The sequence below is a fragment of the Meriones unguiculatus genome, chromosome 12, assembly GCF_030254825.1.
Source record: "Meriones unguiculatus strain TT.TT164.6M chromosome 12, Bangor_MerUng_6.1, whole genome shotgun sequence".
Taxonomy (NCBI): domain Eukaryota; kingdom Metazoa; phylum Chordata; class Mammalia; order Rodentia; family Muridae; genus Meriones; species Meriones unguiculatus.
This window is the reverse complement of record NC_083360.1, coordinates 75,004,215-75,020,286: the sequence shown is the minus strand read 5'-3', so window position 1 is coordinate 75,020,286 and position 16,072 is coordinate 75,004,215. Positions and strand designations below refer to the sequence as shown.

The following is a 16,072-nucleotide window of genomic DNA, read 5'->3' as shown; positions in this document are numbered from 1 at the left end:
GTTTTTATTATTTTTTATTGTTTTTTATTACAATGTAATAATTGTACTTCTTACACTGAGGAGGCTGTGGCCCCCTCCCTCGTCTTCTCCCAGTCCCACCCTCCCTCCATCTTCTCCTGTGTCCCTCCCCTAGTCCACTGATAGGGGAGGTCCTCCTCCCCTCCTTCTATTTAGACTTCACTCTTTGTTAGGGTGTACTGACAGCTCTCTCTTGAGAATCAGGCCATGCTGTGGGTGGCACTGATATTCTCCTAATGAAACTCACCTGAAAACAGTCTCAGGGACTCTCCCAAACACCTACCACCGTTTTTCTCAGTCCCTAAAATCTAACAAAGGGACATAGGCACCCGTGTGTGTGTGTGTGTGTGTGTGTGTGTGTGTGTGTGTGTGTGTGTGTGTGCTTGCCAGCCATGGGGAAAGCTTGTTTACAAACCAGAAGCCTTCTGGGATGCAAGTCACAGGATCCCAGAGCCACATAATGGCTTCGGAGAAAAGAATTTCTGAAGAAGCAACCACTCTTCATCAATCCTTCTAAACTGCATTTAGTGTGAGTTCTGGGAATACCTTGCCTGACACAGAGGTGAAAACAAAGCATCTGCAGGTAAGCAAGACTTGGGGGAAGGGGCGGAGCAGAGCACACCTTGGCAAGGTTTAGGAGGGCGGAGCCCAGAGAAAATAAGGTGAAGTGCAGGGGAGCAGAGAGCTCTGTGGAAGCCTCCAGCTACATCCATTGCTGCCCTGCTGGGTGTAATAGGCTCCCAAGCAGGGCAGAGAGATGGGGAGGGGCCAATAAGGGATGGTGTGAACAAAGCAGAGGACAGGAGTTCTGGTAAAACAGAAAGAAGCGGGGTCCGCAAGGAACAGAGTGGAACTTAGCAGAGGGGCTGTCGGGACTGTCAGCATCTCGTGGCGACGCAGGGACCAGACCCCGCTTGGACCCTCACCATGTTTTCCACCGCAAGATCCCTGGCGGCTGCTATCTGGGCAGCTCTCCACCTCTGGATTCTGCTCCTGGCTGCAGTCACTTTCCTGTTCTTGGCCGATTTCCTCAAAAACCGGCGACCCAGGAATCATCCACCAGGACCCTGGAGCCTGCCTTTTGTGGGCAACTTGTTCCAGATGGATTTACAGAAGTCTCATCTGGTAATCCAGCAGGTAAGAAAGGGTTTCTGGCTGTGCCATGACCCAATCCTGAGCGGCAGGAACAGGAATTCTGGCACTGGGGACTGGAGTACCCGGCTGATGATGGCTGCCCGGTAGCCCAGCCGGTAGAGCTAGTTTCTAATCTGTGTCCTCATTTAAGAGACGCGATGTTTTAATCATCCTTGTATGAACCATTTCCATTGTTAGTCCATTATGGTCAGACAACACACTGTGTAGGGTTTCAGTTGTTAGTGGTTGAGGATGGCAGAATAGTTCATCTTGATAAATAAGCTCTGCTGCTTTAAGAAATGTGTAAGCAAGTGCCCATTAGCTTAGTATGTTAAACACTCATCCATAAAACCAAAGGAACTGTTCCCTTGATCAGAATTTTGTACATCAGTTCTCTCTTATTGATACTTGCTTAGTGTTTCCACATCCTTGCTGACTGCTTGCTTACTGACTTCATCAGCTCTAGAGAAAAGTGCACTGAGTGTCCAGCTCCTCCTGGAGTTTGCCTGTTTGTCCTCAGCTCTCTCTCCTTCCTTCCACCCTTTCGTGCAGTGTGGGTGCGTGAGTGTCTGCATGCCTGCAGGCATGTCTCTCTCGCTCTCTCTGTCTCTGTCTCTGTCTCTCTCACTGTATGTGTGTTGTGTATGTGTGTGGTGTGGTGTGGTTTGTACACATTTGAGGTCACCGGGTGTTTTTTGGCGCAATGACCATATTCCATTGTAATGTCCCTTTTTATCTGTAGATTTTTCGGTGCCTAGACAGAGTATACTTGGGTCGAGTTTTTTAAATTATTGTTTCAACTTCTTGGTTCATCATTTATTATTCTGATCTCTTACCATTAGCTGAGGAAACACAGACCATTTTGTATACTTATTCTTATATGAGGATTTTTACTCCTTAACTGTATTGTTTTCTGTTTGTATTTCTGTTTCTTTATTCTTCTGTTATCACTTCCCTGTGTGTTTCTTGGACACTTTCCTAGTAGTTGCGATTTTATCCATTCTCATTCTTTCATTACATCTCTCTTATCATCCTGTCAGAGCCTGTTCTGTTATGAAATTGCTCAAGGAGCTTATGAGACTCTTGACTCTGCCAACACCATTTCGCACATGAAACAAATCGACTACAAAAGTGACTGACCCCTATCCCCCTCCATGACACAGCTGTCTCCGGTGTTGTCTTCACTCACACTGAGAACCACATCAGACACAGCAGTGTCCTGTGCAGCTGGAAATCAAAGGCAGAAGAGTCTGAGGCCTTTGTTCCTTACTCCTCCTCCCATAGCTCTGTCTGTTTTCTGACTCTTCAAGTTCACAGTTTCCTTTCTGCCCTCAGGCCCATTCTTCCCAGGTTCTTTCAGAGCAGACAGCAGCAGAAGGAAACTTCTTAGCTTTGCCCCACTCAGAATGCCTGTCCCCTTCATTCTCATGCTCACTTTCCCCAGATTTTAGGACACAAGGTTGACAATCTGCTGCACTTAATGTTTTTAGATCCTGCCCCCAACTTCATTCTGGTATCACCGTAATTACTAAACTATTTTCACTCAGCTTTCAAGCTATTATCTGGGTTTCTAGTTTTCATGCTGATATTGGTGGTTTCCTTCACTTGTGGCTTAATGCTTTTGGCTACTTCGTGGTAAGTCTGTATTTTGCCGGACTAGGAAGTTTCCACCACTCACCAAGAATTTTCTTACCTCTGCTTTCCCTTTCCTGTGTTTGGTGGACACTGAGGCCCAGCTGTGCATCTCTGGTTCTGGGCCTTGCTCTTCACCATCTGCTTTCTCTGCACTGTGCAGGGTGGCTGCTTCTCAGCCCTGCAGAGCCTATGGGTGTTCTCACATCACTTCTCTGCTGAGCTCTTCTGTGCAGACTTGCACTCACACCACTGCAGCTTTCTGTCCTCGCTTTTCCCTTTGCTTCCTCTCTGTATTTTTCATTTCTTTGTTGAGACATGCCCACAGTTTTTAAAATTTGTGACATTTGCTTTAAAATATTTTATTTTACTAATCTCAGGCTGTGTCACATCAATAGACTTGAGATGTTCCTGTTTTAAGGTGAGTAATTTTACTTGCACAGGTAGCCTCTAAGGGATCTGAATAGCCACTTTTTTGAGTGGTGATTCAAACATAAATTAAGGTTATCTAGAGTCAATAGTGTGAATCCTGGTTGTCTCTGTGTGTGATTGCCCACTCCCACAGGAATTCACCTGACAGTGCTATCTGCACAGTCTGCTGAGAATGAGGATAGCTGCAAATGAGAGCACCATCAGAATAAGGGGACACAGAGTCGGAGACATCTACCTTCATCTTTTCTCTGAGGAGGAAACACTTTTGTTATCATAAGAGAGGATAGAAGACCAGTGTCCCACCGCAGGCTCCTTTGCAAACTGTCTTTGTAACAGTGTGGCTGTGTAGCCCATTGTTTTGCTCAGGGACTCAACCCAAATGTGATACCAAGGCAGAGTGAGTAATAGAGCTCTGCCCCTGAACCTCACTACTGCAACCTATTGAAGCGTTGGAGAAGTTCACATTGTTTTATGGTGTTTAACTCAAAGACATAGAGGCAAGAAGGCAGACATCTTGTCCTACTGGACTGCACTTTTTTATGGCTTTGGCTAAAGACTGAAAACTCTGATGGGTGTTTACCTTCTGCCCACTACTGTTGTGATTAACATGATTAAGTAACTGCTTACTTGAACCATAGTTTCCTAAAAATATTGACCTATATCTTTCTTTTGGTGCTATATTAGATGTGATTACAGGCCTTGGGGAAATGCCTAATGTCACAGCAATGGTTCATGATGAAACTGGGCCTGAGCTCTTCTTTGCAGTTGAGTTATTTTTCATCCATTTATTTTGTACTTTATATGAGTTTACATTTTGAGATTTCTGGACACAAACAAGTGGATAAATGGTTTAATTTACTTGTAGTTGTTTGGATTCTTGCCATTGGTAAACAGTCCTCACAGTCTGGTGGCCTTCCCTCTGGTTCTCATCTTCCTCTTCATTCAGGCTCCATGACAGGCACACATGGCAGCTGCTCTTTATAGCATTTCCACTTTCCACTGAGCAACTAGTTGAGGAAAACAGGAATCTGGCTTCCCTTTGTTGTTTACCAGGGTAATGGCAAAGAAGGGCTTGAACCCAAAATTATTTGACTCAATGCTTATTCTCTGCCCTTCCTGCCTCCCTCTTCATGACATAATTAGTGGCTGTTTATTCATGGACTTATTTAGTGAATAAACATTCATTAAATACACACCATCACAGGCACAATGCAAGATGATTGTATGTAGAATCTGTTCACCAAGTGTGGCATCAGATCAGATCACAATGGTTGAGAAGTTCTGTGAATAGCCTTTGGTAGAAGGATGGCCTAAATAGGGCTGCCCTAAAAGGAATGTTTAACAAGTACCTAGTGGAGTAGAACTATAAGTCATTCTAAATGGAGGAGCTGGCATGAGTTAAGACACAGTGACAGAGATGAAGCTGGCCTTCTTGTTGAGTATGTGGAAACTGTGTTTCCCACCCACCACACAAATTCCAAAGTTTCGTTATTGCACCTTACTGAATAATTTTAAGAACATTTTTCCTAAATATTCATTTTCTTTTTATTTATGAATGTGTGTATGTCTGTATGTGTGTATGTCTGTATGAGCACATACCTGCAGAGGCCAGAAGAAGACTCTGTTAGATCCCCTGGAAATGGAGTTACAAGCAATTGTGAGCCAACCAGTATGGGTGCCAGGAACCAAACGGTGGTCCTCAGTAAGAGCAAGAAGTTCTTTTAACCATCACTTCAGCCCTGGAACATGCTTTAAACAAGGGAAAGTCTCATCAGTCTGAAGTGGTATGTTAATTATGTATTGCATGCATTACTACTTACTTGTTACAAAGCACCCCAAATACAACGGTGTAAACAAGATTAATATTTTTCCTTCTCACAATGGGGTAATTATCTGAAGGCTGAATACCCAGGATGCAAAGGCTTCTATGTACCACAAGCTCCCTTGATAATTCCAGTTGCTCTGTATTGCCGCTCTGGTCCTCCACTATTTCATTTCTATATGTACTAGTAGTTGGAGAAGGGGAATTGTCAAGCAAGAAACTTTGATGAATGATGACCCAGAAGGTACCCATATAACCACCTTATTCCTCCAACTGGATATACCCAGAACAGCTGGGAAAAGAAAATTTTTCTTAAGAACCCACATGGTCAGATTGTACTTTGTCAACTCAATCCCTCAGGGATGCTTCACTAGAGACCTTCCTTAATTGTCAAAACTTACATTCTTGTACATTCTTTTAGGAGTCCACAATAGATGCCCACTCAATTCATACTCACCTATATCAATAACTTTTTTTATAAGTTCTTTTTTTGGAGAGGATGGAGGTGGTTCGAGACAGGGTTTCTCTATATAGCATTGGTTGTCCTGGACTTGCTATGTAGAGCAGGCTGGCCTCAAACCCACAGAGACCCTCCTGCTTCTGCCTCCCTGAGTGCTGGAATTACAGGCATTCAGGCTGATTGTGAATTCATTTTTAATGGAATTTTAATTTAGTCCACAGAAGGAAAAAATATTTTCAGAAACACTTCCCCAGATAAAGGTGCATCTCTCCATTCACATTAACACATAGACATCTCAACATGTGTCTGTTTAAACACGCACATGTCTGCCATCCTGTGACACACTGACACAGACACACTCAGCTGTGACTATTGAAATGTCTTTCAGTTTGTGAAGAAGTATGGAAACATAATTAGCCTGGATTTTGGTAACATCCCCGCAGTGGTCATAACTGGACTGCCCTTAATCAAAGAAGTTTTCACTCACATGGAACAAAACTTTTTGAAACGCCCCATTACACCTATCAGAGAACGTGTCTTTAATAACAGTGGTAAGTTTAATTGGAGGCACTATTGACTTCAGTGGGTTATTTAAAAACAAACAAACAAACAAAAACTCTGTGTAAGTTTGGATGGAAAATAGGACACATAATTGGAAAGGTTCTAGCAATAGCTGGAGGGAGAGAGTAGAAAAAGGAGATGACTAAATTGTATTGCACATCTATGGAATTTTCAACATAGAAAAAGGTGAAGTTAAAATTAAGTTTCTAGTACAATATAAGAAGTGTGTATGATATGCTAAAGTACCTTTATGTCTGTAATTTTACAACATCCCTGTAAACCAAACCTTTAATGAAATGTTATGTTTAAAGTCAACTGGATGCCACATTTCCTAGATGAAAGCAGGCAGGAGTCTTAAGAAACTGCAAGATATCCAGTGTGGCAAATATATTATTTAAGGGCATATTTAAGTGGACATAAAATGCTGATCTTGGCACTAAAGATCCCAGGTCTTAATTTTCATCATAGCTGCAAGAGAAGCTCTTGAATGGTATTAGACAGAGAAGAAGATCAAACACTGCAATGCTGAGACTCAACAGGGATGCCAGCTAGAGAACAGAGGAATGAGAGCAAAGATATTGTCATTGTAAGTTATAAAAGAAGGAGTTTGAACATTCAAGGTGACAAAAAAATTGCAGTAGGTTAGACTGGGGTGGTAACATTAAAACTCCGTGGACTGAAGTCACTCAAGAGAGAAGCAACCATGGCATATGACTCAGTTATCTCAAAAACAGAGGTCTTAGGAGACTATCAGAGGTGGGGCAGGAGTTGATGCAAAGAGGAACAATGACCACAGACAAGGTGATTGGAGGTGTTGACTTCTATTTGGGAGTTTCAGGAATATAATAGTGACTTCTGTCATACATGGACTGAGTCTAAATTTCTGAAAGTGACAAAAATGACAGTCACCTGCATGACTCAGTGATGTGTACCCTCTGGGACAAAACTACAGTTATCATCAAGAGAGGTTATGTACATTATAGGAATTTGTTAGATTACCTGAAATAAAATATAGTATAGAATGGAGGTTTTAAACCTAAACTTAAAGAACTCTAATGTTTCAGGATTTAATAGAAAAATAAAAGAAAAGTTATAGGAAATTTCTGGTGAAGAAGTGAGAGGAAGTTCTGTAACTGAAGGATCAAGAATGGAAAAAAAGAGTTTCAGGAAAAAAAAATGACTGAATTGATGAAAGCATATATGAGGTGCAGGCCAGGAGCTGTGTTTAAAGAGTTGAACATTGTCCTGAAAGATAAAAAATGGACAGAAGCATGACATTGTATCTTCCCTGAAATGTGAGCCCAACAGCACTTACCCCCAATGCAGCCCCCCATATATACATACTTATATATACACATATATATGCATATATGTATATACATATATCTATGTATAAACATATACATATATAGGTATGTGTCTGTATTGTGTATGAAGAACATTCATCCTTCTTAACTTCTTAAGTCATTTTGTCATTTTTTAAAAATATGTCTTTACTAGAACCTCTCTTATAATTATTTTTTAATTCCTTAGAAATGTGTGCTTTGTCTATCATGAGTGTCTTTCTGGTACATAATTAGATTTACATGTATACTAATGAACGAACCAGAGAAGCTTGAATTTGAACAGCTGGGTGCCGATCAACTTGTTGCTTTTCAAAGCTTATTTTGCAATTTATTATCATGTCTCAATATTTTACCAACTGAAATGGACATCTTCTTAGTTGGTAACAAACATGTAGAGTTTCTGCCAGTATGAAATTATATAATACATAAGAAGTATTTACTAAAGTATCTTGCAAGTCAAGAGAACAAGTTAGCCACTTATATCAGGGTTGTCTCTCAATAGCTATCAGTTCCCATACTGGGCTGTCTTTTCATCTGTACACATGCTTAATACAGCTTTTTGGATAACGGTAAGCAACAATGTAATAACGCTCAATCTCTGCTTTCTAGGATTGATCATGTCCAATGGACAGACATGGAAGGAGCAAAGACGGTTCGCATTGATGACACTCAAGAACTTCGGATTGGGGAAGAAGAGCTTAGAGCAGCGCATACAGGAGGAAGCCCACTGTCTCGTGGAGGCCATGGGAGAGGAGAAAGGTGAACGTTCCACAGCGTGGTGCAGGAAACTCTGGCCATTTCATTCACTGAACAGATTTTTATTAGTTGTCTAAAGCTTGTCCTTGGCCTTCAGTGTGCTGAGCACTGAAGGTTGAGCACTGAAGGTTGAATGATGAACACCTAGGCATGACTCTGGCCCAGAAGTTTGGCAGCTAAACACACAAATGGGTCACTAAGCATAGAGCTGAACTTAAAACATGACTACCTATGTTACTTCCCAGATATTGAACAAAGTCCTTGAATCCTGCCAGGCTCCATGTAGGAGGCTATGGCCAGATCTTTTCACAGTGTCTTCTACTGTGAATACTTTATGTCACGTCACACAGAGTAGAAGCTTCATGAAAAAAAGAAAGAACAAAAGAAAGAAAGAAAGAAAGAAAGAGAGAGAGAGAGAGAGAGAGAGAAAGAAAGAAAGAAAGAAAGAAAGAAAGAAAGAAAGAAAGAAAGAAAGAAAAAGTGTTTTAAAGACTCCTCACTCCTCCTCTCCCCTCCTCCAGGACATCCTTTTGACCCTCATTTCAAGATCAACAATGCAGTTTCCAATATCATTTGCTCCATCACTTTTGGGGAACGCTTTGAGTATGAGGATGGTCAGTTTCAGGAGCTGCTGAGGTTATTAGATGAGGCCACATGTTTGGAGACATCAATGTTGTGCCTGGTAAGCTCTCTGCCTTTACATATTTTGGAAAAAAAATGAATTAAGACTTCTTTAAAAACAGATAGTTTTTTCTTTTTGTTTTGGGAAATTTTTGAGGCTGAGTCTTAAAAATTGAATGTGCTTACTGAAATCTATACACCTAAATAAGATAAACAAGAAATAGGACCTGGGGTAAGATGATCAATCTTCACTTAGAAAGACAAATGGGATGGACATTGGATGTAGGAGAAAACAAGTAACAAGAGCTACCATAGAGGGCCTCTGAAAGACTCTACCTAGCAGTGTATCAAAGCAGATATTAAGACTCATAACCAATCCTTCAGCAGAATGCAGGGAATCATATGAAATATGAAGGAGTTAGTAAGACCTGGAGAGGACAGGAGTGCCACAAATACCAAATATATGAAGGCATAGGGGTCTTTTATGAGACTGTTTCTCCAACCAAGGACCATGTATGGAAATAACCTAGAACCCCTGCTCGGATATACCCCATGGTAGCTCACTATCCAAGTGGGTACCGCAGTAAGGGGAACAGGAACTATTTCTGACATGAATTCAATGGCTGGCTCTTCAACCTCCCCTTCCCCGAGGAAGGAGCAGCCTTGCTAGGCCACAGAAGAGGACATTGCAGCCAGTCCTGAAGAGACCTGATAAGCTAGGGTCAGATGGAAGGGGAGGAGGTCCTCCCCTATCAGTGGACTTGGAAAGGGGCAGGAAGGAGATGAGGGAGGGATGGTGGTATTGGGAGGGAACGAGGGATAGGGCTATGACTGGGATACAATGCATATAATCTGTGATTAATATAAAAAAATGAAAAATATTATTAAAAAATTAAATGTGCTACAAACCTATTTATGATGTAAGAACATAGCATATGGAAAACATTTCTAACATTTATATTAACTAATTAATATTTATGCTAGTACATACACATTTTCTAAAAACAAATAACAATGGTTTTAGAAAAACCAAGTAACAATGTTTTTAGAAAAACTAATAACAGTGTTATGAGTGATTAGGATTGTTTCTATGCTCCTCCCTTCCTCCCTCAAAGTCGCCTTCTGAGTGTATGTTCTAGCTCAACAACTTGTTTTAAGATTCCTCTTTCTACACAGTGCAGTGTCTGAAAGGGATGTCATTTACTCTGTTGTTGGGTATTTGAGTTGTGCTAGGTTGAGTGTGTTAAGAATAATAAAGCCATGAATATTTTGGTGCCAGTGATGAAGTGAACATATCCACTTAGGTGGATTTTTAGTGTGCTTTTATAAAAATTCTTTACCACATTTTTTACAATTTTAATATAATTATATCAATTCCTCCTTCTCTTTCCTTCTTCCAGACACTTCCAAGTATCCTCTCCATGGTCTCTGTGAAAATTCACAGCCTCAAATGGCCGTTAATCATTATTTCCTAAGTATATGGATAAACATATATATCCCTAAATACATAACACAACATGCTCAATCTGTAAAATAGTAATTTTATGTATCTTTCCAAGGATGCTCATTTGGTGTTGGATAACAAATAGGTGAGCTCTTCCTTGAGAAAACTGTTTCTCTCATTCTCAGCATCCTTTAGTTTTCTGTAGTGCTTTGTGCAGGGTTGGGGTCTTTTACCTATGTCTACAGCTATTTTTGTTGTTCAACCCAGGAATAGTTTTGACTCTTTTGTATCTTGTAAGACCTCATTTGTGTTGTAGAATGTGTTCTGTATCAGAAAACATTATAACTGTGTGTTTCTGTTGGAAGGAATGCCATCTAGCTATCTCTTAAGACCGCTTGATATACAGTATAAATTAACCGTTCCCTTCTCTTGATTTTTACTGTGGAGGAGCCAGCAAGATATGAGAGCAGTTTACTGAGATCACCCTTTATTATTACATAAGGACTTCTCTGGCATTTTGTGTCCATTATTGTTGATTCTATAAAACTGGCAACCCTGAATTTGATCTGAGTCATATTTAGTTAAGATTGCCCTTATTGAGTGATTGTTCCCCTTATTAATTTACAATGCCATTTTAAAAGTCCCTTTCAACTAGTTTGGATTTTAAACCTACTTTTAAAGATAACAAAATCGTTGTACCTGTATGTTTTTTTTAATACTCTTTTGATTGGAGGACTGTATATGTTCTCTCTGATAACACTCAGTCTGTGGGTGTCCTTGCCAGTAAGGTGTGTTCCTTTGAAATAGTACAGTGTTAGTCTAGGTTTCTTCAACCACTTCATCCACATCATCTATGTGTTGTGGTTGTTGTTGTTGTGTTGGAGCCATTGACATTAAAGACAACTATGGAGGAATCCTCGCTGATTCTTATAATTTTGAAAGTTTTTCTAGTTGGTTGAAATAATATTTATTCTTCATTTTTCTCTATTACTACCACAGCTTTGCTTGTTAATTTTGTTAATCACAACAGACTCATTCATAAATTTCAGAAGTTCAACTACTTTTAGGAAATTTTTTCTCCACATGTCTCATGATTGACATTACTTTGTACGTCTTCTATGTATAATGTTGCTTTAAGAACTTTATCCATTGCTGGCATGGTGAAATTTAATTGCATTAGTTTCTGCATGGCTTAAAATAGTCCTATTTTTCCATCAATTAAAAATGTAAGATTTATTCAATTTTTATGTGTATGAGAGGTACTCTAATGTGTGCAATATCCTTAGGGCCAAAAACTGGCTTTGGATCCTCTGAAATTGAATTTAGAGATGGTTGTGAGCCACAATTTTTTACTAGAAATCAAAAATAGATCCTTTCAAACAGCAGTCTGTGCTCTTATCTGCTGAGCCTTCTCAGTTCCCCATTATCAATGTTAAAATATAATTTTTCTTTTTTTTAATTAATTCATTTTTGTTAAATACAATTTATTCACTTTGTATCCCAGCCATAGCCCCCTCCCTCATTCCCTCCCAATTCCACCCTCCCTCCCTCACCTCTTCCCATACACCTCCCCAAGTCAACTGACAGGGGAGGTCCTCCTCCCTTCACTCTGACCCTAGCCTAACAGGTCTCATCAGGACTGGCTACATTGTCTTCCTCTGTCACCTGGTAAGGCTGCTCTCCCCTCAGGGGAGGAGATCAAAGAGACAGTCAATGAGTTTGTGTCAGAGACAGTCTCTGTTCCCATTACTAGGAAACCCACTTGGAAACTGAGCTGCCATGAGCTACATCTGCTCAGGGGTTCTAGGTTATCTCCATTCTTCGTCCTTGGTTGGAGTATCAATTTCAGAAAAGATCCCTTTTCTCATATTTTTTGATATGCTTGTTCTCCTTGTGGAGCTCCTGCCCCCTCCAGGTCTTTCTATCTCCCGCTTTCATAAGATTCCCTGAACTCTGCCCAAAATTTTGCTATGAGTCTCAGCATCTAGATCAATACCCTGCTGGGGAGAGTCTTTCAGAGTTACTCTGTGGTAGGCTCCTGTCCTATTCCTTGTTTTCTCCCTCATCCAATGTCCATGTCCAATTGCCTTTCTGAATGAGGATTGATCATCTTACCCAGGATCCTCCTTCTTGCTTAGCTTCTTTAGGTGTACAGATTTTGGTATGTTCATCCTATGTTGTGTCTAATAACCACTTATAAGTGGCTATGTACCATGTGTGTCTTTCTGTTTCTGGTATACCTCACTCAGAGTAAGCTTTCCTAGTTCCCACCATTAGCCTGCAAACTTCATGATTTCCTTGTTTTTAATAGCTGAGTAGAATTCCATTGTGTAAATGTACTCCAATTTCAGTATCCATTCCTCTGTTGAGGGACATCTGGGTTGTTTTCAGCTTCTGGCTATTACAAATAAAGCTGCTGTGAATATGGTTGCACAGATGTCCTTATTGTAAAATTGAATCAAAATGCACACAAATCAGCAAATGAATTCAATACAGACCTAGCCATTTCCATTTGGTTTTTTGTTTGTTTGTTTGTTTGTTTGTTTGTTTTCCTCAGAACCTCAATTTCTTGTTGCTTGTGTCATCCATGTTACTGACCTTTTCAACCATCTTACTGATTTTCTCCTTGATTTTGATGACTCTTTTTTTTAACCTTAATAACTTTCTTGGCTAGGTCTGTATTGAATTCATTTGCTGATTTGTGTGCATTTTGATTTACTGACTTTTTTTTTTGGTTTTGGTTTTTGTTTTTGGAGACAGGGTTTTTCTTTAACCTTTGGTATTCTGGACTTGCCTTGTAGACAAGGCTGGCCTCGAACTCACAGAGATCTGCCTCTCTCTGCCTCCCTGAGTGCTGGGATTAAACGTGTGTGCCACAACCAACCCACTGCTTATTTCTATTAAAAAAAAAAAACTCTTGAATTTTTCATGTAGCACTTAACTTGATTTTAGTATGTTTGGGTTCTGAACAAACTTGTTCAGAATTGATTTTTATTGCTTCCTTACAAGTTGTCCTTTCATGTTTCCTGTGCTTCTGTATTACACTTCATATTCTTCTGGAGTATATGGAGGTAAGAGTTGCAAAGGTTTTAGCTTGACCATATGTTGGGTACACAATGGCTCAAGAGAATGAAGCTGAAACTCACTTACTTGTCCTTTAAAAGTTCATGGTTATGAGTCTTAGTATCTGCTATGAAACACTGCTAGGTAGAGTCTTTCAGATGCCTTCTGTGGTAGACTCCTGTCATTCGTTCAATGCATATCCCATTTGTCTTTCTAAATGAGGACTGATCATCATACCCCGTGTCCGCTTTCTTGATTATCTTCTTTAGGTGTATAGATTTCATTATGTTTATCATATCTTGAAGGTCTATATAAGCGAATATATTCCATGTTTTTCTTTCTCCTTCTGGGATACTTTACTCAGAATGATCTTTTCTAGATCCCACCATTTGCCTGAAAATTTCATGATTTCCTCTTTTTTGATTGCTGAGTAGTATTCCATTGTGTAAAAATACCACAATTTCCGTACCCATTCCTCCATTGATGGACATCTGGGTTGTTTCAAGGTTCTGGCTATTACAAATAAAGCTGCTACGACCAAACCTTCGGCAGAGTACAGGGAATCATATGAAAGAAGAAGAGTTTGATGTGGAAAGGATAGGAGCTCCACAAGGACCAAACATAACTGGGCACAGGGTCTTTTCTGAGATGGACACTCAACCAAAGACCATGAGTGGATACAACCTAGAACCTCTGCTCGGTTGTGACCCGTGATAGCTCAGTAACCAATTGGTTTTCTATAGTAAGAGGAAAAAGGACTATTTCTAACAGAAACTCAATGGTAGGCTCTTTGACCTCCCCACCTCCCAAGGGAGGAGCAGTACTGTTAGGCCACAGAGGAGAACTTTGCAGCCAGTCCTGAAGATACCTGAAAAAACAGAGTCATATAAAAGGGGAGGAGGTCCTCCCCTATCAGTGGACTTGGAAAGGGGCAGGGAGGAGATGAGAGAGGGAGGGTGGGATTGGGGAGGGAATGAGGGAGCAGGATACAGCTGGGATACAGAGTTAACAAAATGTAACTAATAAGAAAAATAAAATTTAAAAAAAAATTTCATGGTTTCTCTTTAACATGTTCTGTTTCTGTTGATTGTCTTGTCTATGATGCACCCAAATGTGAAATTCTCACTTGTGCTACCCCCACAAACTTGCACTTTATTAGCAAGTTCAGGAATGCCCTTAGATGAAAACTGAGAGATTGTTTAACATGAATAATTGGTACAAAAAGGAGAATAAAGAGTGAGATCAGTTGAGCTTATTGCCCACATTATATTGTGTGGTTGTCTTCACTCTTGTGGTAGTTCCAAATCCAGCAGCTCCGTTGCTTTCTCCTAGTAAGCAGAGCCTAGGAAGTCCATGGAGTAAATGAGTGCCCAGACAACTTCTAAGTGTGTGTATGTGGTGGGCGAAGATTGATGGAACGAAACAAGCAGGTGGTAAAGAGTGGTAATGAATATTCTTGTCATGACAAATTATATCAGGTACTTTATTCACCATTAATTTTAATTCAATAATGATTGCCATCTTACCACGTAGAAATTAAATCATGTTCAGGACACGAACACACATGAGCCTTCAGCTACCTGCACAGTGATAATTTCCCTGAGAGAAAATAAATCCTTATAAAGAATTAGAAAGAAAGTGAAAAGATGCCTATCACTTTGACCATAATCAAGTTAGCAAAGCTCCGATAACTTGACTTTTGAGTATTATTTTCATGAAGTGAAAGATGAGGCTCATGCTGGTTTCAGAGATGCTATCTATTCACAGTGAATACCGTCTGCATAAACCTGAAAGAGAAATGCATTCACTGTGACCATAGAAGCCATCAAGGCTGAACTGTGTAGAGGAACGTGGATAATGATGAAGATTTGAAGGGTTTCTTCTCTGTAGGTCTTAAAGGTACAAAGCACAATGTTCAACTTTGATTGTAGTGGATGGCTGTTGGGGATTGCGAGTCAAGGAGTGAAGCCATGTAATCACATTGTTATGTGTTCTAGAAACTATTTACTAAATGATCTGAGGAGGAATTAACAGTGGATTCAGAAAAAAAAAAATATTGACTAGTATGCCACCATTCAGATAGGAGAGATAATGATGTAGACCAGTGAGCAAGGAGCTGGGCTCATTAAAAGTGCCCTGTTGCTTCATATATGTTGGATGGCACAGCTGAAACAGCTGTATGTTCAGTGGTGAGAGGAAGACAAGAAACCAAGATCACCCCAAAGATCTACTAAAGAAACAATGGAAGGACAGTATTGTTTTAAAATGTGAAAAAGTTAATCCATGGTTTGGTTCTCTAATATGTTCTTATTTTTTTTCTTTATAAGCTCTACAATGTCTTTCCATCCATAATTACACATCTTCCTGGACCACACCAAACAGTTTTCAGAAACTGGGAAAAACTGAAATTGTTTGTTTCCCGAATGATAGACAGTCACAGGAAAGATTGGAATCCTGTTGAGCCGAGAGACTACATTGATGCTTTTCTTACAGAAATGACAAAGGTGAGGAAGATGATGTCTGGGTCTTTTATGGTGGTTTGAAAGTTTCCAGTTGATCTTGCATCATGCTGTCATACACTTAAGCACATACCATTGCACAAATTCATTACTAGATAAATCCTTATGCCTGTGTAAAAGATCAACTTCTTCTGAGGATTGTGGAGACTCCACACCGTGATGCTCCAAGCCCTCAGAAGACACTGATATCCTTTGCTATGGCTCCTTCCTTCATTGTCAGTGCCAGGCTTGTAGAACCTTTCACCTCTTATCATCTGCTTCCAT

At 40.2% G+C, this 16,072-nt stretch overlaps 1 protein-coding gene across 12 annotated transcripts in view; it reads left to right on the top strand.

Moving 5' to 3' along the window:
• Positions 1-470: 470 nt before the first annotated feature.
• The window catches only part of LOC110560675 (cytochrome P450 2J4-like), a 42,048-nt gene continuing 26,446 nt past the window's right edge, over positions 471-16,072 (top strand). For 6 of the 12 annotated variants that reach the window (XR_009585157.1, XM_060365902.1, XM_060365905.1 and 3 more), the window contains exons 1-5: positions 682-1,155; positions 5,887-6,049; positions 8,015-8,164; positions 8,683-8,843; positions 15,617-15,793. Coding sequence is in view for 11 of the 12 variants with exons in the window: in XM_060365902.1 (XP_060221885.1) it covers positions 946-1,155; positions 5,887-6,049; positions 8,015-8,164; positions 8,683-8,843; positions 15,617-15,793 (861 nt within the window). In the remaining variant the exon portion in view is untranslated. The other 6 variants (XM_021656669.2, XM_060365907.1, XM_060365909.1 and 3 more) reach the window with 4 other exon arrangements.